We start from the raw sequence: 20,766 nt of genomic DNA on the forward strand, positions 1-20,766 counted from the left end.
AGAAAGAAATAAGCAATTGTAATTCTGCGAAGATGTAGCTTGATTATCGAAAGGTAGTAAAGAAATGTCAACCTTCACCTGGTATCGTTGACTCGTAATTTTAAAGACGATAAAGATGATATTAAGACTTTGTCCTACTAACGATATCTATACTTAGATAAATTTTCTATTAAAGAAGTTGGCAACAGCCATAATTCAAAATTCGATAGAATCTCGCCCATAATTCTTTCAGATAATAAAAGGTTTGGATTAAATTCGTTAGTGTTAAAATATTTTATTCCAATTCGCATTTTACATTTGTTGAATACAAAAATATGAATTAAAATTATCCTAAAATTAAACTAATCTAACTCAAATCTATTTCAAATTCGCAGGTCATCCTATTAGCTCGATAATACCAATTGAGGATTAAAGATACATATATATATATTTTTAGTTTAACAAAACCATAAAGTTTCTTTATATTTCACTCGGATTGATAGCGTCCTAAGGGTCGACGAGGAAACGATGAATGCTGGCGCGCATCCCCGTCTGAACGCGCGCGCGCACGAACGAAAGGACGAACACTGGCCCGTAATGGAGTTTCCAAATATTCGGGGAGCCCTCGCTCAATTTCGAACAATTTGCATTTAGGGTGAAGTGCAATTAATAGGAGCGGGGTGTTGTCCCGTGCCATTCCACGCCTATTAACACTATATTCCGCGGGAGTTTAGCATATCGAGGGGGCAATATTGAGTTACGCGACAGTAATTATAATACTCGTTAGACGGCGCTGCAAGAGTTTACCCACTTCGCATGCTCTCGCGAGCCGCAGGATCGAAGGATGTGTTTCTGCGCCGACTTAAGGGTCTTGACAGTCTGTTACCGTGAAAACGAACCACGTTCTCAGATCAATTCTCCCTTAAAACATTTAAATTAGAGATGGAAAAAAATGCTTCGTCGATTAATTCGAAAGCGTTAATCACTTAAAGGGTTAAACCTATGTTGCATTCCCCGGGAATTGTTTTCTTAGGAATAAAACACGACAACCTTTATCTGCAATTGTTTCACGAGTTTAAAACGGGAAGTTTATTATCCTTCTGATGGAAGGTTGCTTAATGAAACAGCGGTAACCCGCGAGTTTCGTGTAACTTCGATTAAAAAAGGGGGTTGATCTTTCCGAGAAATCTACGAAGGGCTCGTTCACGCAACTGACGACGGACTTCTACTTATTTTTAAACGAAGAACTTGCGGAAGGGGCGAATCCAAGGAAATTATATCGGGCTAAGTACCGGGAGGTGTTACGAAAAACATAACAAAATGCGATAAGAAAGTTGAATGTTTCTTGCAAACAGATTAGTAGATTGTCGATGTAAAAAGATGAACGTGCAAGTCGAAGTGCTTGATTACTGAATATTTTTTCGTAACACTTTTGCGCGTAGTAAACCATTATGTAAAACCATGAAATTTCTAGTGGGTGAGAAGCGATGAATCTTAGTCTTACGTAGTGTATTTTCCGAGTTATCGGAGGTACATTTTCCGAAACATCTTGAAAATATCTAACCGATAATTTTAACCATTAACGTTAGCCATTAGAGAGAATCCATTATGCATACAATATCCATATACTTTTACAAACGACTCAAACATATTTTCTACCTATCAAAAAATTTTCTATTCTTAGAAAAATTCTTCGAATTTCCCAATTACTCGTTTCATGCTCGAACTCCGAGTTGAGCGAATTCGTCTGACTTATTACGTCCGTTACCACTTGACACTCGATCGAGCTGGCGCAAGTGGACAGACAGTAGTGCTCGACGTTTTTCTGCTTTTCGCTTCCTCGGTGGACCAGGGTGCCAGAAGAGTCTCTCCGACGCGTTCCGTCGCATTATATTCTTTTTCGTTCCTTCGTGACGGCCTCCGTCGCACAGCAGGTGTCCCGCTCTCACGATCTTCGCTATTTCCCGCCACCCCATTTTCTCTCTTCTCCGGACGCCGGGACTGCTCTCGCGCCTAGCACGAGGCCATTATCTTATTTTCCGCCTGGAAACATCGCACCCACAAGAAAAACGATCTGATAGGGGGAAGAAGGCCGACAGAGAAAGCCCATTGGCTGTTCACGCGGAAGATCAGAGGTGCTTGCGTGTAATAACATTTGTATCTGCGAGCGTCTTTCTTTCCTCCCGACGATATCAAGCGCAGTCCGAGATATTCGAGGCCATCAGCCTACCATGATTGGATGGATAGTTCGAATCGTTATTAACGTTGTTGAGTGATGATTTTAAGCTGCTTGCTAATGGTAAAACGAAAAGAAAGACACGAACGACGTGAAAGATGGAAAGAGGTATTTTTCAAGATCAAAGGAGCTAAAATCATGTTCGAACTCAGGGTTATTTAAAAACTATGACGAATCATCCGAGTCGTTTTACTGGCAATCGAGAAAATTTGAGAGTCACGGAGGATCATCGAGGTTATACTAGTAGCAATCAAGATTGATGAAAGGGTCGTAAAAGTATCACGTTTAAATCATGTCATTGTCACTCAGTCTTATTTTAAGGTCATTAAAAGTCGTCCCATTGGATTTCAAAGTCACTTATTTCCATTTACAAAAGTGTACAATGATGCTCATTTAAAGAATATAATTATTACCTAATAGCCTTGTTCCTCTCGAGTGAACGGTTCGAATCTATTGAAACGGCCCTTATTATGGGATAAATCTACTTAAGTAGATTAAGATATCAATATCCTCCTTCCTGGTTATTATCGTAGTTACGGCAGGAAAGAATTACGGTTGCACAATCATATGTCTTTCTTCTCACGGGATATACCGTATATTATGATACGTTATAAAAGGCGTACAAATAGTAATAGTAAAAGTAGAGGAAGTAAGACACCACTTCATCAAGACATTATTTTGATTTATGTATGTTCGCAATCGAGCAACCTATACGAATATCTTTATCCCGGCGCAACCTGGTGCAAGAATTCTCACTGCCCTCTGCTAAACAGCTTTACGGTGCCACGCATGGGTATTAATATCACGACGCGAAGCTTATGGTTCTCGGTCTACTGACCACGAGGGGTACGAGCAAGTCGGTTGCAACCAGGGGAACAACTATATCCGTTCTACGCTGCCAAACTACGGTACACAATACGGTACATAATTAAATCCATAAAACAACGGTAACTGCAAGAAAAAAAAGAAAACGAAGCCATAAAATTCATTTTAATTCAACATCGTCGATCAAAGTCCTTTTCAAAGAAAAGGGAACGCAATTATCGTGACATTCGCTAATTAAACAAATAGAGATCATTGAGCGCGCATAATAATTGAAGAGCTGAAATGTTAAAAGATCTAAATGCAACACAGACAATGATTGTCAATAAATATACTTTTCAATAAAAAAAAAAAAGCAGGCCGCCGGCGCATGAGCCACGGCTAACGCGTTCGTTAATTTTCTCTACGCTTTTTCCGCATTGCGTGCGCAATTGCGTCGGGAAGCGGCGCGGAGCCGTCGTGCAGAGATATTCGCGGCAGTAGCCATGGTTACGGGCGTTGATCGCCAGCCCGCTAGGCGGAGGCGGCGTGCGTGACTAATTTGACACCCCGTAGATATAGGTGCGCCTAACCCAGACAGTCACCTGCGATTCGTGCCGGCCTCGTGTCGGTGCTAACGATCACGATTTGGCCCCTTAATAAAACCGAATTAAACGGGCCGACAAGCGCCGCCACCGACTCGCTTCGATTCAAGTTATTCAGTCTAAATAATTGTAAATATAACCCTTTTTAATAAACTGTTACACGCATATTTTCTGATGAATCATTTCCTACACACATATATGTATGTATTCGTGTAAACGGAAAATGCACGACTACCTGAAGCTGTAGGGATAAGCGTGATTGAACGTGTTTTGAAAATATTTATGTAATTTGTCCAAAAGTGAATGAGAGAAATTATGAAATAGAAGAATCGCACGTAAGAATGCCTGAATTAATTCTGAAGTGTTATTCGTTGAGCCTCCTTCCATTATTATCCGACTATGTAATTTTATTTCGGTATCGATGCTATTCCAAACTAAACTTCCATTTTTCTATTCCTCCAAAGATAATGTAATAAACATTCTTACGTTAGGCGTTAAAGCAATTGTACTTTTATCCCATAAACGAACGGTGTGTAGTACGTTAAAGATCAAACGATGTGTTTCCCGAGTAAAATAGACGTGGAATTATTGTTTGGAACGAGGGTTAATTGTTTAGGGAGTAGTAGAGGTAGAATATTATTAATGCAGTTCGTATGCAAGAAAATAGTTGTAGAACGACGCGTGTCTCTTGCCTTTGAACGGGGTTTCCATGCCGACGTGACGGTAAATAACGTCAAGCACCGTAGAAGCCCCTTTTATTTCGTACATACGTTCTTGCTTCCTGGTAAAGATGATTTTCTTCCTAGAAACTAACCCGTTTTCACCCTTCCTGTTCTTCTTGTTGAGTCAAGCTGCTCGTACAGGGGTCGCACATACACAGGTATTTCGAGGTTTTCCTCGTACATACGCATACAAATTACTTTCGCATGATCGTCGAAAACATTTTTCAACGGCGTAAACGCGTACGGCGGTTCCGATTTTCTTTGTAAATGGAACGAAAACAAGGAAGATCGCTTTTAAATTGCGCTCTCAAAAGCTTTCAGAAACGATTGCAGCTTCGATATTAGTTTCACGTCCCACCCCCGTGGTGCCTCCATCCCCTTGCTACCCACGCCCATCTATCACGCTCGACGAATGTATTTCTCGTCGTAGGCGAGAGCGGTTTGAAATTCTTCCGCGACTCGGTGTGCGAGCGGACGAAAAAAATTGTAATCGAATTGGAGTATTTTTCCAATTGGCTATCGTCGAGCGGTCGAGCGCGTCGAACGATCGACCATCCGGCCACGGTGGATTCTTTCTCTCTTTCCCTTTCTCTCTCTTTCTCTCTTCAAATTAGTTGGCCTACCGCGAAAAATCAATCTGCCCGCTTTTTTCCGCCCGTCTCTCCGTGCCTTTTCCACGACGATTGTCGATTCCATTTTCTCTTTTTCGTTCGCTTCGGGAAAATACGCCGGCCATCGATTCGAATTCCCCATGGCGAAATGTCATAGACTCGTCGCGATTTCCGTGCGACGCGTTTTCTTAGGTAATGAATTTCAGCATATAGATCCGGGAATTTGCTCTCGTTCTTTATTTGCCAATTACATTTAGGAATAATTCTCCTAGTAACTTGCATCGAATCGAGAGAATTGCATACATTTAATTTACTATTTCAGATCAATTCCGCCTTAGAATTTACTTTCTCTGTGCTATCTTTTTCAATTAATATACCAATGAACGACCAAACGAAGTTGATGAGTCTGGCTTTTGAGAAGCTCAGTTAACTTAATATTAAATATAATGTCTATATATTTGGCACGATTTTCGCTTTGCATTATATACCTTATTATTGAACGACAATCACCCTAATCAGCAGGTGTTTCATGATAGAGCCAATTTCGATGAGTGTTTCCAGCGAAGTTCGCCCCTATATCGATTCCAATTCTACCAAATCGCTGGCCTAAGGCATGTTTTTTAACAACCGAACTCGCGATCGCGTGACGGCAAAGCGAAACGCGCGTCGACGATGCGCCTAATCGTATAATACGCAGCAGTAAAATTTTGTTATTCTCCGATTAAGTGCGTTGGCGAAGAACGAAAGGTGATTAATTATCTCGTAGTGAAAATTAAATATCTTTCAGCCATAGAAAGTTCTAATGTTAAGCTCATTGATCCTGTTACCGTAAGACAGTAATGAACGGAAACTGCTAAATACAGAATTGAACTTGTGAAATAATCACGGAAGACATTTGTACTACCAATTATCTTTATCTTCTCAAAAACCTCGTACCTTTTCTTTTCCATTCTTCCCTAACTTCATCCGCCTTTAGTTCGCCCACCTTGTTCGCGAGTAGTCCAATTTCCAAACGTCGTCGCGTCGCTCATGAAAATTAATGAAATATCAAGAACAAGAAAATGTAATGGGTTAACCAGAACCGTAAATTCGAAGAATATTGGCAATTACAAGCCATGTAACCTTCTGTAACGAGTATTTATTCAAGAAACCATTTTAACTGCGAGGTTGTCAACGAATCTTTTCCTTTCACGAACCGATTACGAACGTCGCATTGAAAACGATGCGTAAACCTGAATTACAATAACAAGCTTAACAAGCAATTCGACGTTTCGATATCGGCCGAGGCGGAGCGTAGCTGTGTATCCAATAAAATCTCCGCACTCCGTGAACGATAATTATCGCGGGAAAACATTGTTAATCCCCGCAATCAATCTGCCAGTACGTATATACGCACGCACATATCTATATATTATATATACATATATACACACATACAATGTGTATATATGTACATATAAAAATATATATATATATATATACATACAAATATACGTATCTTTGCGTGTATAGTATATATACTCAAGAGGCAGAGAGGATGCATGGAAAATCTGGAAAACGCGTTTTCCCGGGTCACACAATCGAGGCTATGGTGACCACCGACCGGGCCCCCTACCACCGAAACAACCCGGTTTGTCCAATAAAAGCTCCGTTTCCCTTCGCTATCACCCCCTTCCAGCCCTCCGCAAAACCATCTCGTCGAGCGGCCTAATAAATCCGACAGATAGGATTGGCGTGCGCTATCAATTAAAAATGATGAAACCGAACGTGCGTCCGCCTCTTCGTTGCGCCTATCATCGTTCTCTTTTCCTCTTCCACCCTCCTTTCTCCATCCTTTCTCCCACTCTCCTTACTCGTAGCTTCGCGGCTGATTCCTTCGCCTTGTCTGTTCGCGTAATAAGCTTAAGCGATTAGGTGTACCTTAGGGGCGCGCTGGCGTTCCCTTCTTCGATGTTCCAGCTCCTCGCTTTCCAATTTCTCTCTCTTCAAGTTGAGAGAAGTAGCGAAAGGGGCAGCATTGTAAGCGACAGAGAGAAAGTAAGGATGGAGAAAGGTCGGCAAACTCTTCTACAAAAAATTGAAAAAAGTAAAACGACGATGGTGGTGGTGTGCACGGCGACAGCGCCGGCAGGTTTTAAATGCAATTTAAATTTTTAATTGCAACTCTCTTCTAGAGACAGTGGCGCCGTGGCGTTATCTATCATCCTTCTGCCACGGTTCCTCTATGGCGTACTCCCTCTTTTCTTTCGGTGGTTGTTATTAATTGCTTTGCCTCCTGATGACTAGGGTTGTTTGGCTGCTGGTGATTGAAATGGAGATCTTACTTTTCCTTTTAAAGCTATGAAGCTCTATGAAAAATTTTGCATCTTCTTCGTTTATATATTCGTTTTTCGGCTAGCCAGGTTATAAGAATCGTCGACAATCTTGTAATCATCGTTCGTTGGACATAGTAAAATCGCTCTCGGTAAAAATCGGATAAAGAATAAATTCATCGTGGGATCTTGTGTTTTTATCGCTTAAAATAATTAAATTAAGTCGATAAAATTACACGATTTATTATTGAACGATCTGATGGAAATACTAAAATCGTCTTAGGCGAATAGTCCGACAAAAGGAAAAGTAGACTTTCTACTTTCTCCGTTTTAATTCCTTTTAAAATGACTTTAATCCCAAGGATCGTTGATAAAATCGCGATGATTGTTATCATACCAGGCATAATGAAATTCTAAAGTTATTAAACGATTTAAAAAAAAAATAGGATGAAAAATCAATTTAGCCGTTTCGATTTGTAAAAAAACGCAGGTGCACCTGAAAAGCTGGCGTACTGGTTGGTTGTTATCTGGCAAACTACGTCGCTCGTATATACTTTTGTTATGTGGCACGGTCGGAAAGCGTGCCCCCGGGAGCCTAATCGATGCGTCGTCGCATGCGACTGCGTGCTTTTATCGCTGTCACGCACATAATTAATTTAATTTAGTTTAATACGTCGGGGCCAGCGTCAGCCGGCGATTGCTGTTCCGATTGTTTGCACGGAAACGCTGCCATTAAACTCGGCCCGCTTGCTGGTCGCGCGCACGGCACTCGTGTCCGCTTGATTTCAATGGAACAGAGAAAGACCAAGACTGACGAAGGAAAATATTAAATCGCTTGATTCGTGCTCGAGTCTTAGTGTCTATGAATCTAACGCATCACCTTTCAGACGAGAAAATGGTAGTTTTAGGTTCTTTCGCATTATCGAAGTTATATTATTAATGAAATTGCACGAATCACAAGTTACAAGTTGCCAATAAAAACATTGGGTGATAATATGAACGAAATTTTACAGGTCTGTAAATTATAAAGCCTCTAATTGTTGTATTTGATATAAGATTGCGAAGGAGAAGATTGCAAGTCGATTGCAAATATTTATGCAAAGTTTCATCAACACGACTAAAAGAATAAAACTTAAGAAGAGATTATTTCACTTACTAAATAGATATTAACCTATAATTTGTCAACTCTGTGGCATTATTAATTAATAAATTATCGTGTAAAACAGTTCGGATCGAACGAATTAGAAAATTGTTTGTTATGTTTTCGTACAATAATCCCTGTTGAAGAGAAGTTCTTTTTGTCTCGTTTTCTTTTTCGAGTGACGTTTTTTTCCAGGCTGTAAAGGTAAAGAAAAACATTGGATCAGAGACCGTTGTTTTTTTCATTTTGTTTTTTTTTTTTTTTTGCTTTGGTTTTCGATAAAAGAGCGAGGTAACAGAGACGGTGGTTGTTTAATAAACATCGTTGGAAGTTATGGCAGCACAGTACGATGCCTTTCTGACCGTTCGTTTATTCCCTCCCTTCTTTTTTCGTGAAATCGTTAAGGTAACAGGATCGCGCGCCGGTGTCGTGAGGGTTAACGAGTTAATACCTCGTTAGTCGCGTGACTCCGCGGTCGGGTGATTATTTAAAAATGTATGAATATTCGTTTTACCCGCGAGAAAACGATCTCTCGCTGTATGCCGATTAACAACGCGATTTCAGACAATTATTCTTCCTAATCGCTGATCCACCGACAGGATCTCCGATTCCAAACGAACCCGCCTTCGCCTTTGCGCAGTTAATTCTCGAAACTTCGTGAAGTTATGTCTATGCACACTATTTAATAACAGGATTACTTTTTATAAGATGAAAGAGCAATTAAAATTGTTCAAAACAGATTGCAAATTATAGGATAAATTTTAGATCTGCGATCACAGACGGTAAAACCTTCCTACGTCCTATCGTTCCGTTCAAAATCTCAATATACACATTCCACTTTCTAAATTTCTTACTTTCCAAGCGACTTTCCAAGTTTCTAATGTTTCTAAGCTTCTAAGTTCAAAACGACCAATTGATCATCGATATTAGCAAATCATAATGTTTCTTCAAAAATTGTTATATATGCAACGATACATTTGCATGGATTTGTCCGATTTTAAGCAGAGTATTTGTATTAACGAAGGCTTGATTTTTTCTTGCCATTATACACACTATATATACGTTCTCTCGTTCGGATTTCTTTGGTGTACATTTTATACTCTAATGTATAATCGGTAGTTCTGGAGATAAGTACTAGGTATCCTCGTGCACACGAATTAACTCGCGTTTTAACTCACCTGGACGCGCACTTCCGGAAGATTGACTTTCATAGCGAGCTCCTCCCTGGAGTACACGTCCGGATAATGAGACTTCTCGAAGGCTCTCTCGAGCTCGTGCAGCTGGTAAGTGGTGAAGGTCGTCCTGTTTCGACGATGCTTCTTCTTGCCACCGTTCCCGTTCAAATCGTCCCCGCAGCCTGCTCCGAGTTCCTCGTCGCTGCCACCGCCGGTGGAATTGCAGCTGTTCTCACCTGGAACCCACGGGAGTGGTCAGGTCTCCTCGGAAACGGTCGTTACGGTTAATAGGTACGGTAATGGTGATCGATTTATCCCAGTCTCGGCTATTACCTCTATTATGCGCGTATAATGCTAGCTATTACAAGTGTTGTAACGCTCATCACTCGGAGTTGGATCGTGCTCGATTTTTCGCGTTCGCGTGCACCTTTCGACTTTGAGATTTCCGTAGGAATTTCTCGCATTTCAAACTCTTGATAGACTAGACAAGAGTTGCAAATAATAATTGTTTATATGTACAGTAAGTTTAAACATATATTTGATATTATCGCAAATATGACAATTTAGATTTGTGATAAACGGTATCAAATTAATCAGCTTAAATCCTCAGTTCGTTAGAACACAGTTTAAGTGATTTTTAGTTTCAAAAAATCTAAATATCTGTTCAACTAAACTAATAAAAATACACGAAAGAAAAATAAACCTTTTCGTTCAAAAATTGCGAGACATTTAGGTCATCGAATATTTTTTATTATTGATATTACTTTGATATTAATTCGTTTTCTTGATTTTAAATTTGAATTATTGATTATTTTATGATAATAAGTCATAACTGCTAATGTCTACATTCTTATCATTACTGTGGAACCGTATGTAATCTCTTGAAACATTTGATAGTTTTATTCATTAAATTACTTCTAGCATATCTATTCGAATATTCATCTTCTATCGCTTTCTATTCCTGTCTGTTTTGCAAATATTAAAAAGCGATAAAGAAAATGAACTTTGGAACGATCCAGTTTGTTTGGGTTTTGAAGATAGTTCATTGCCATTTAATTTCATCAAGGACGTAAGTAGGCCGCAGACCTTGACTTTAATCATCTACGATTTCTTGCAACGGAGATCATTCGTAGAAATCGTATCGACTTAATGATGTCACGTTTTTACATTAACATAGGCAAAAGTCGTGTAAGACAAATCATTTGAAAGGGCTTGGCAATTCCACTTTTGCTGCGGAATTATTTCATTTTACTAACGTTTTCGATTGCCTGATTATCGACGCTTATTGATTTACACGAATTCGTAATTATTACAATATCTCTAATGGATTGAACGCGAACGTGCGACAAATTGCAACTGTATTTCCCTGAATCTTACGCGAACAATTAATTATCCGTTTCAATATTTACGAGATCGTAATGAGTTTACTAAACGAGCAATTTCGAATCTGTCCGAAATCAAAAGTTCCGCTAATCGAACGTTAATGGATTGTATCAAAATGACGTTATAATAAGTCGCTCTCGCGTGTCCTTGTTCTTTTTATAGAAGCAGCATTCGAAAGTTCAGTGGACGAGACAAGATTTCCGCGAGAATCACACCGTTCATAAAAGCTTGTCGCTTTTGCAAATGTTGTACGCCAACGTGGATCGACGCGCGCGTTTATATACCGGGTGGCAGGCTAAAGATCGCAAGCCAGATTGCATTTGCAGGCTGCTGTATTAAATGAAACGTAGCTTATCTGTCGTTTCACCAGCGAGTACAGTTATTTTACGACAAGCTTAGTATATTCCGCTGTAACGCGCTATCGTGAAAGGAGCAACTGGAGAAAGGGAAATTTACGAGTTACGATATCGTACTTATCGCGACAATTTTATTTGTCACGGACAATATCTTTAAGAGATAGGAATTTAAAAAAAGAAAAATACCAGCCTTATCCCAGATTAGAGTATTTAGGGAAACCGATAAGTTTTACGCGGGAATATAATTAATTGACGATAATAGGGCTCGTTATCGGGACATATTGGGCAATCGAAAGCGGCGTTCAACATCGAGACACGAGGATACACGTGTCGGTAAATTCCGTGACGCACAATACGGCAATTTATCCGTAGAAATCAACGCTTCGACGCAATTTGCTCGGCGCGATGTTCAACGCAGCGCAACGGAAATTAAGAGGTCACCTGCAAAAAGGGAAAACCAGGATTTTCGTTGTTTTGCGCAGCGCGTCGGTTCTTTGACGGTCGTCCAACGTGCTCCGATTAAGGAGAAAGAAAGAAAGAAACAATAACCAATTAACGCGTCTTTTCCAAGAGGTTAATTTTCAGCAGAGTTTTATGTCAATCTTTTTCAATTTGATAACCCATAAAATCTCTACCGTTACTCGAGTAGCTCGCGTCTCGCTCGACGACATTTCGTCGTCGCTAAACAAGTTATAACACGTAACCGCGTAACCTGCACTTCCGACAAACTATTACATGCTCCTTTTCGCTGCAAATTACCGCCATCTCCCGCATTATCCGTCCTTATTATAGTATCCAGCAACACGAGCGCCGTTATCGAGGAAGAAATTGATTGCGCGGAAGCACACGCCTCGTTCGAACGAGTGTACTCGCGGCCACTGGTGGCGAATAGACATTTTCGTCAACCAAACTCTACACTCTATACCCACCGTTCTACGTTGCTACCACTGCACCGAAATTCACTCGAGGGCCGAGTCAGCCCCGGTCTCGTCGTTTCATATGCATATTTATACCTATCGCTTTTGTACGCAAACATAAAACGCGAACGCGGGTTCCATATCAATTTCGAGGCAATCAAAAAGCACCGAGTTTTCGCCGACTGTGCCAGGCGTTTAAACACCGACCTCGAACGTTGTAACGCGATTAATTTAAAACGGGAAGGGAATGGAGCACCGTTTTCCGGCGTTCTTCGACCATAACCAAATTCAACAATCGAGCTGGAACGGGATCCAAATGATCCTCTTTTCGCCGGGACCATCCCGACACCCCGTAGGGTATATATATTCAGCCTCTCATTAACTGCATAATTAACCTTCTCTCGCATCGCAGCGTAGCGCATTAGATCGAATTGTGGGGGGTAATCGGGTGGCTCAATGGCGGCGCGCACACAGATGCATACACGTAACGTAGCCACGCACAAACACACGGCATCCTGCATACGCCTACACACAGAGGAACGGACACCTGTGCACGTCGTGTACAACGTATCCTGTGCGTGACGGCGTGTGTGCATTCGTGTGTGTACGTGTGCCATCGGGCCGGTGCTAACCAACAGCCTAATAACCTCGCCTTGCCTCGTGATTGACGCGCCTGTACCGGCTAATTATCAACAACAATCAATAATGGCCCCCGAGAGTGCCAACACCATCGTTCTCCTTCGCCCCGGGCCCACCTTCGCCCACCACCCTTTTCCTCCGTCCATGCTACCAGACAGAACTGCGCACCCTTCTTCCTCCAGGCTCTCTACTCCTGAACTGTCTAAGCTACGGCGAGCAACTTCTGTTTTAGGATGCGACCTGCTCCACCGCCGCACACAGCAGAGCGATGAAAGGGAACTGAGAATGCTGCGGATAGAGGTTAAACGATGACGTCGTGCTATGGAAGAGGTGAAAGCTTCCGAAGGTTGAATTCACAGGCTGCCTGGGTAATCACGAAGTTTAAGTGCACAGGTTTCGCTTGAACTTTGCATTTTTATCTCGAATGGAATCGATGGAACAGAAGCTTTCTTTGCTTTCGTAATTAATAAGAGGTCAAATCTTTGTATTCTATGGAGGATAAATAGCGTTTTGTATTTACACGACGTACAAATATAAATTGCGTTTACCGATCGTTCTTACTACGATACTTCTGGTAATTTGAGTGGGAAAAGTGATTTTCCGCTTTAAAATATGACGTTTGCAATAGAAAATTGGTAGTCTAGCCACTTAACAAGGAAAAGATTGTTTTCTTTTATGATTCAATCTTCGGAGTTCTTTTTATTAAAATATAGGTACACTTTATAAACCTAACCCCTTCTTTTTGTTAAACAATATAATTTCGTTAAGTCTAATGACACTTTTATTTCAGAAAATATATCACGCTTGAATGTAATTTTTCCAGCTATCTTAAAATTGATAATTTTTTAAATTTTTTCCCCGAAACGATACGAAGTATTTTCTGGTCTCGACAATGAATGCAGAAAAACAAAGTTTCATATAATAAAATACCGTATGCTGTAGCTCTGCGATAATACACTCCCGGAAAATTTTGTGTTTAAAATTATTTACAATTTCCATTTTCATCATTCAGTGAAAATCACAAAGTTTCTAAACGTTGAACGAATTAGTAGTGATGTCTGCCAGTAATAGAGTAACATAGCCGGTGGTCGGACATTTTGGTGGGCGACAAACACGGAATCGCATGCGTTCAGAGGGAAATTAATGCGGTACATTATATCCATTCGGGGATACGGAGATTTATATAGGTGCGTAGAGAATGTCCGCATCACAGGCAGTGTAAGCGCGTGTGTGAGTACGTCTGCGCAATAATTGGTTTCGGTCGGACAGAGTAACCATCGTGATTAAATTCTGCGAGGTGCAGGTGCAGAGCGTCGCCGCGCCGTCGCTGTTACCGCGTGTTACGCCGTTATATCGAGAGCACCCGGTATATATCCCACCAAGTGGCTCGAATTTTCCTCGATTAAAGGCGACACCGTGTCGCGAACCGGAAGTTTTCCCTGTCTAATTTTAGGTTCATAATTGATACCGTTATTTCGAGCAAATTTCACTCTTAATCATTGATTTCCTACCTACTTTGGAATCGATATCGCTTATCTTTGATTTTTATATTTTTGCCGAATATTTAAATTAATCGAAATTAATTTCTACAGAGGAGTCCTCGGAAATTCATTCGATTCACTCGTTTCTGGTTTAGTTCTGACTGTGGATCGCTCATTTACTCTTTGTCTTCTTTATCTTCGAACCAATAACGTTATTTGTACATAACGTTATTTTTTTAACCGCTATTTTAATATTAGCCGATAACGATAACGCAAATTGCTTCACGTGACGCATACAGCACGTTATCGGTCAGATTGGGTAGACAGTGCATGACGTATGTATACGATCTTAAATGGGTTAAAAAACGATATTTACGAAGAATATGTTTATGTCAGCGTTCGTATAGATATAACAATGTGGACGAATATATTCACGTGATTTTATTATCCCTCTTAATCGACTCTATAGGTGCAGGTCCCGGCAGAAGAATCGAATGGTGGCCCGTGGCGTTTTGAAATTTATCAACCATCAGTGTTGGCCCATTAGAGCCGGTGCTCGATTCAGGAGGAGGCTACAATTCCTCGACCACTTCGTCCATTATACTATCTTCTCGTGTCAATCTCTTAAGTAGCTGGAATGGACTAGAACCGCTTTACACTGACATGATACAATCTTGTTTCTCCCCCGAATTTGGAATACCAACGCGAATACCTTCGTTATTTCCTTTCTTCTTTTTATCCCTAGATCGTTTGCAATCGTTTAGATCAAACGATTGATCGCGAGAAGCAAGATTTTATTTGGTTTCCAGGTTAAAAATTTCAAAGTGACGAAATAATCTCAGTTACGATTGCGAGAGTAAACCGACTATTTCGATAAATATTAAGCCATCAGTCTTTATTTGTGGCGCGAAAGTTTGGATTTCATCAAGCGCATTAATAATCGTTATCTCGTATAGCTTTTCAATCCACGAAACGAATTTCATTCCCTTGAAATCGTGGTCGCGTTTGATAAACGATTGACAGCGGATTAATGAATCCGTCGTGACAGTTTGACAGTTTGAGAAGAGATTTCGGTTCGCGCAAGAACTGGGACGAGACAGCTCTCTCGTTCCGCGAAATTCAAATATCCAGCTAGACATTCTCTCTCTCTCTCTTTCTGTGTATCATTTCAACTCGTGTACCTCTTGTCGGCTAATTAAATATCACTTAACGCTGTTTACCCGACTGCTAATTTTCCAACCAACCAAATGAAGTAAAATCGAGCAACGATCGGTATGGTCATCGATCTTACTACTATAGGACAACGATTCTTTTTTCGAGCAAAAAGTCGATATCTTTCTGCCTCGGTTTGTCTGCTGTGAATTCCTGTTTCCTCCTCGTTCGGCGATGTCTCCTCGTCGTTTATACTTAGGCACGGCTGTCGATTCGAAATCTAATTTCCTTGATCGGCGTGGGAGGACAGGGGTAAGACAAGGAAAAGCAAAACGAGACGAGGAAATAAGAGAAAGAAGATGGTATGCCGTCACACAGAGGGCTTAGCTCGCCGACCAAAGAGGATTACAGAATTTGTCTTCTCGTGGACCGTCACTGGTCCCCTGCTCTCCTCTCTTTCTCACTCTTCCTATCTCTCTCTCTCTCTCTCTCTCTTCCTCTCTCTCTCTCTCTCTCTCTCTCTCTCTCTCTCTCTCTCTCTCTCTCTCTCTCTCTCTCTCTCTCTCTCTCTCTCTCTCTCTCTCTCTCTCTCTCTCTCTCTCTCTCTCTCTCTCTCTCTCTCTCTCTCTCTCTCTCTCTCTCTCTCTCTCTCTCTCTCTCTCTCTCTCTCTCTCTCTCTCTCTCTCTCTCTCTCTCTCTCTCTCTCTCTCTCTCTCTCTCTCTCTCTCTCTCTCTCTCTCTCTCTCTCTCTCTCTCTCTCTCTCTCTCTCTCTCTCTCTCTCTCTCTCTCTCTCTCTCTCTCTCTCTCTCTCTCTCTCTCTCTCTCTCTCTCTCTCTCTCTCTCTCTCTCTCTCTCTCTCTCTCTCTCTCTCTCTCTCTCTCTCTCTCTCTCTCTCTCTCTCTCTCTCTCTCCCTCTCTCTCTCTCTCTCTCTCTCTCTCTCTCACTTTCTCATATACTTTCGCTCGTTCTCTTTCGCTCATCTTCTCTGATCTTTATTTTCTCCTGTCTCCGTGGGTTTCTTCTGTTCGCTCCTGCCGGGCTCCACGCCACGGTTTTTATCTCCGGAACGAAACGCAATGGCCACTTTACGCGGCACAAAGTTTCAACGGAAATTTCTTCGTAAAAGCCACTGTCAACTGTCGCGTACCTTAATCTGACGCACGTATCGGCCCACGAAAATCGCCCGTTCTATAAAGTTATCCTGTTTTTCCACGCGACGCGCGGTTATTTTTGGCACGTCAGCAATCAAATAATCGTAATTCATCGGAACGAATGGCATATCAAAGTAAAACTTCTAAATCGACATTCTGTACGATCAAAGCAGCGATTGTTACAGTTAATAAACAGATTAGATACACTCCTCAAACGAGAAGTATGTAGTTGCATTTTCCAATGACTGAACCTCAGACGCGGCTACCGTCGAACCAGAATCGTTAATTTACGCAGCGCTTTGCAGAACCTGGTTCCAGGCCGAGAGCCGTTATTCGAGTAAAAGTCAGCCTGATCGGATAATCATTTTTCTGTGGACTTGGTTGACGGTTTTAGCAGTCGTGCGGGATGAATTTTATCGCGCGTAAGGGACGAAGAAAGCGTCGCAGATGTCGAGAGAGAGAAAAAGAGAGCAGAAACATGGAGAACATGATCTCTCGATCCTCTCGATTGGCGAGAGAAGAGTATCAGGTTCGTCGATTATTCGCGTACCGGTATCGAATTATTAAATTGTCAAAGCGGCAACGAGAACGCGAACGACGAGAAAGAGAAGGAGGGGAGGAGAGGAGAGCGAGAACGCAAGGAGAGAGAGAACGTGCACGAAGCGTGTCTTAAGAACGCCCGGCGAAAGGCTCTTAAGCTGTCATCAAGTTCTTGCAATGGGGATAAAATTTCCATCTAAACGGGTCAACGAACTGGTAATCATCTCGAAGTGCGTTAATTGAAACGATACCGGAGTTAGAAATTGTTTAATTGACTGGGGGTCTCGTGTGAGCCTAATTGAACGCCATCATGCCGCGAAATCTCGTTGAAATCTCGCAACCGGAAATGGAAACTGGTCTTAATTTACTTGGTTTTTTCAGATATCTACAGCAGTGAATTATATATTTAACGAATGCATCTAAACGCCTACCATAGAAAATTTCTATATATATTTCCTGATTTGTTTCAAACTTTACCAATATAGACGCGAGATACATACAGCGCTAACGAAACAGAGTGTCGTAATAGCTGTTTACAAATGCTTAAATTTGTTCATAAGTCACTATACTTTTTAGTACTTTTACTAAGTAAAATCGTGAGAAAGTTTTCGATTATATAGCTTTCTTCGCAATACATTGACGAATTTCCTGCGTCTACATAAATGAATTTATTTGCGACGAGTAATCGACGGTCGTTCGATAATGAAACATGGTAATATAGCAAGTTTGGCTATATAAATCACTGATAACGTTTCTTGTATAAAAAGAAATGTTTTCCTAGTAGTATTTCAAAGGCAACATCAGTGTCGATGCACAAAAAAGGAATTAACATTACAAGACTGCCCACGTTCCGTGTTCTCGTTACCATAACTCGTTTCTACATCTAAGATTTTGTAAATGCAGTGCAAGAAACGCGACGAGATCAAGTAGCAGGATATTTGCTTGCCTTCTCCTGCGAAAGTACTGCGATTCGTTGTGCCTTTATTACAATAGTATTCAAAGCGGCCCTCGTTATCGTTACTACTTAATAATTTAATTGTTCGCTGGCGTGCAGCTATTATTGGGATATCTCTGGCTGCATCGTATGACGCTCGATCATCGTTGTGTGCGTTCGTTCGTGCATTTTAGTCTTGTATTTTACGAACACGATCTCAAAGAAACCGCAAAGATGTTGCAATTAAACCAAGAAAATAAACGTGGAATATTAAGCTTTCCCTTGCTCTTTGTTCCGAATATTATCTTATTTCATAAATTGAAGGGACCGTTGCAATAAAGACACACCTTCATTTTCCAGCAATTTGAGCAAACCAGCAAAAACTAGCACGAAATCGGTCAAAACCAAATCACTTTTTCAATCGTGCTATAAATTCATAAGGAACTAATAATAAGCTTCGTAATAATAAGCTCCTGTATCATTAGATACAAAAATCATATTCTTTCTTTCCAAGTAAATACAATTTAAATATTAAAGTTGCCTGTCTACCGCAACCTCTTCAATTGGTAATCGTACCTTTTGCAATTTGAAAATTGAAAGCCTCGAATGTAAATTTTCTATCTGACTGAAAATGTGGGGAAACGATTGAATGAACGGACGGAACCAGAATGCGTCATGCAATAAAACACCCCGCCGTGCACAATGTACCTACTAATAATTTAATTGTTCTCCAGCATGCGAGCCTTATTACAATCTCTCCATCGACGTCGAGCAGGCACGAATACGAATTCTCACATACATATACGAGCTTCTAAACGAATCGACCTGACCAGGACGGTTTGCGTTGCTTTACGGTAGCGGAGTAGTACGTTAAGAAAGAGATATCTTCGTTGATTGGAAAGCTCGAACATTAGACACGTCCAAAAGCGGTCGATGCGCACATCTTCGGAATTTCAATATTCTCCGTGTTTCTTGTCTGTTAATTAGGAAATTTGAAAATCTAGAATAACTTAATTTGAAACGTACGACAGTTCAAAGCATTTAGCACGAAGTAAGATTCATCTAAATCTTTAAATTGAGATACAAGAGACATGCGGGGAATCCATAGCAGCGCACTGATAAACCCTATTTCCTAAGAAACTATTTCACAAAATTAGCGTATTATAAATTTTAACTATGGGTCTAGTGGGTAATTCTGACATAAATTACTCGAATCATCTTACGAAGATCTTCATACTCTAGTCAAGCACCACTATCTCCATTATAATCGCGATTTTCAATTATAATCGCGATTAAATCTCAACAACGTCACCCCAATCGTTTCTCACCCTACACACGAACGTTCGAGATTAATCGCTTCTAATCGCTAATCAGCGCGCAAATCACAGGTATATCCTGCGTCGAGCGTCTCCGCTTCCTTTGTTTCCGCCAGGCTGTCGCCCCCTCTATCAACTCGTTCTGTCTCTCTGTATCGTCGCTCGATGATGTGTCTCATTGGATTCGTCTAGGCACCGCGTCTGTTCGTCCTATCGATCACGAAACGTTTCGGTATCCGAGCGAAATAGCTTCCCCGACGGTCGGTGTACGATTGATCGACGACACCTGTGCACCAATTACCAGTCGCAAGCTTTGATCCAACGGTAATTCGGTTAAATCGGCGCCTCTCTCGCTCACACGTTCCCGCGAGATCACCTCGTCCCTGTCTTCGACCGGCTTGAACGAGATCGACGAACGCCCGGAAAAAGAAGACAATTTCACGAAAATTTCACGAAAGAGACGCGACTCTGTGACTTTCTATGGCGATGCTAGAGGAATCGATGAAATCATAAAATCGAAAGGGGGTGTTATTTAAGAGCAAGAGCAAGTTCACCGTACGACTCTGCGAGAAGCTTTCAGGTAAAATCGATTAGCGAGATTGTCTTTTGTTAGAGTCTTTTAGGGGTTAGAAGTGTAGATTTTCGAGGGATGAATATAGGTTACAGTTTATAAGTACTTATTTGGATACTTTTGTGTTATTGGAAATATACAGTGGATATTGGTGGAAATAATAGTTAATATTTATTGGAATAAATAAAATAATGATAACTGGAGACGAATGAAACTTAAATATGTGAATATTTAGAGGTAAGCGACAAATAATACGAAGAATCAGCCATTCATTGCAAGTATATTCCATATTTCGGAACAGTATCTGGTTTCGGTTATGCTGAGAAACAAAGAATCAACGGTAAAGAGAAATTCGTTTACCGTAACTTTGAAAATATAACAAAGGTACGAACCATTCGATAAAATTGTATCAGATGCTGCAATAATGCTGTTGCTTCGTAAAAATTGAAACTGAGAGCTCGGAATTTTACTTGAGGAAAGAATTAGTAGGGAAGTTTGAGGCCATGAAACAAATTACACTTAACGGTAAATGGTACCTTCAAAGTTTTCAGGTCCTCCCCGATCTCTATCGCGTTAAAAATCAATATTACCGAGATCATTAGTCACTGGAACTTGGCGCTATTTTGTTCTGCGCTATTTAACGAGCGGGTTAATATCACGAACACGCGACACCGTTTTATTCGACAAGGTAAAATCGATTAATCTGACGTAGCCAGCTCGTTTCGAGTTCTCTCCGCGCGCC

At 41.0% G+C, this 20,766-nt stretch overlaps 1 protein-coding gene across 1 annotated transcript in view; it reads right to left on the reverse strand.

Annotated features, from left to right (window-relative positions):
- The window catches only part of LOC100741334 (retinal homeobox protein Rx1-like), a 45,739-nt gene that overhangs the window by 15,765 nt on the left and 9,208 nt on the right, over positions 1-20,766 (reverse strand). Inside the window, exon 2 of the mRNA XM_003487613.3 lies at positions 9,586-9,818. Within this exon, the coding sequence (XP_003487661.1) occupies positions 9,586-9,818 (233 nt within the window). The remainder of the gene's footprint in view (positions 1-9,585; positions 9,819-20,766) is intronic.

This window comes from Bombus impatiens, unplaced genomic scaffold (genome assembly GCF_000188095.3).
Source record: "Bombus impatiens unplaced genomic scaffold, BIMP_2.2 scf_0171, whole genome shotgun sequence".
Taxonomy (NCBI): domain Eukaryota; kingdom Metazoa; phylum Arthropoda; class Insecta; order Hymenoptera; family Apidae; genus Bombus; species Bombus impatiens.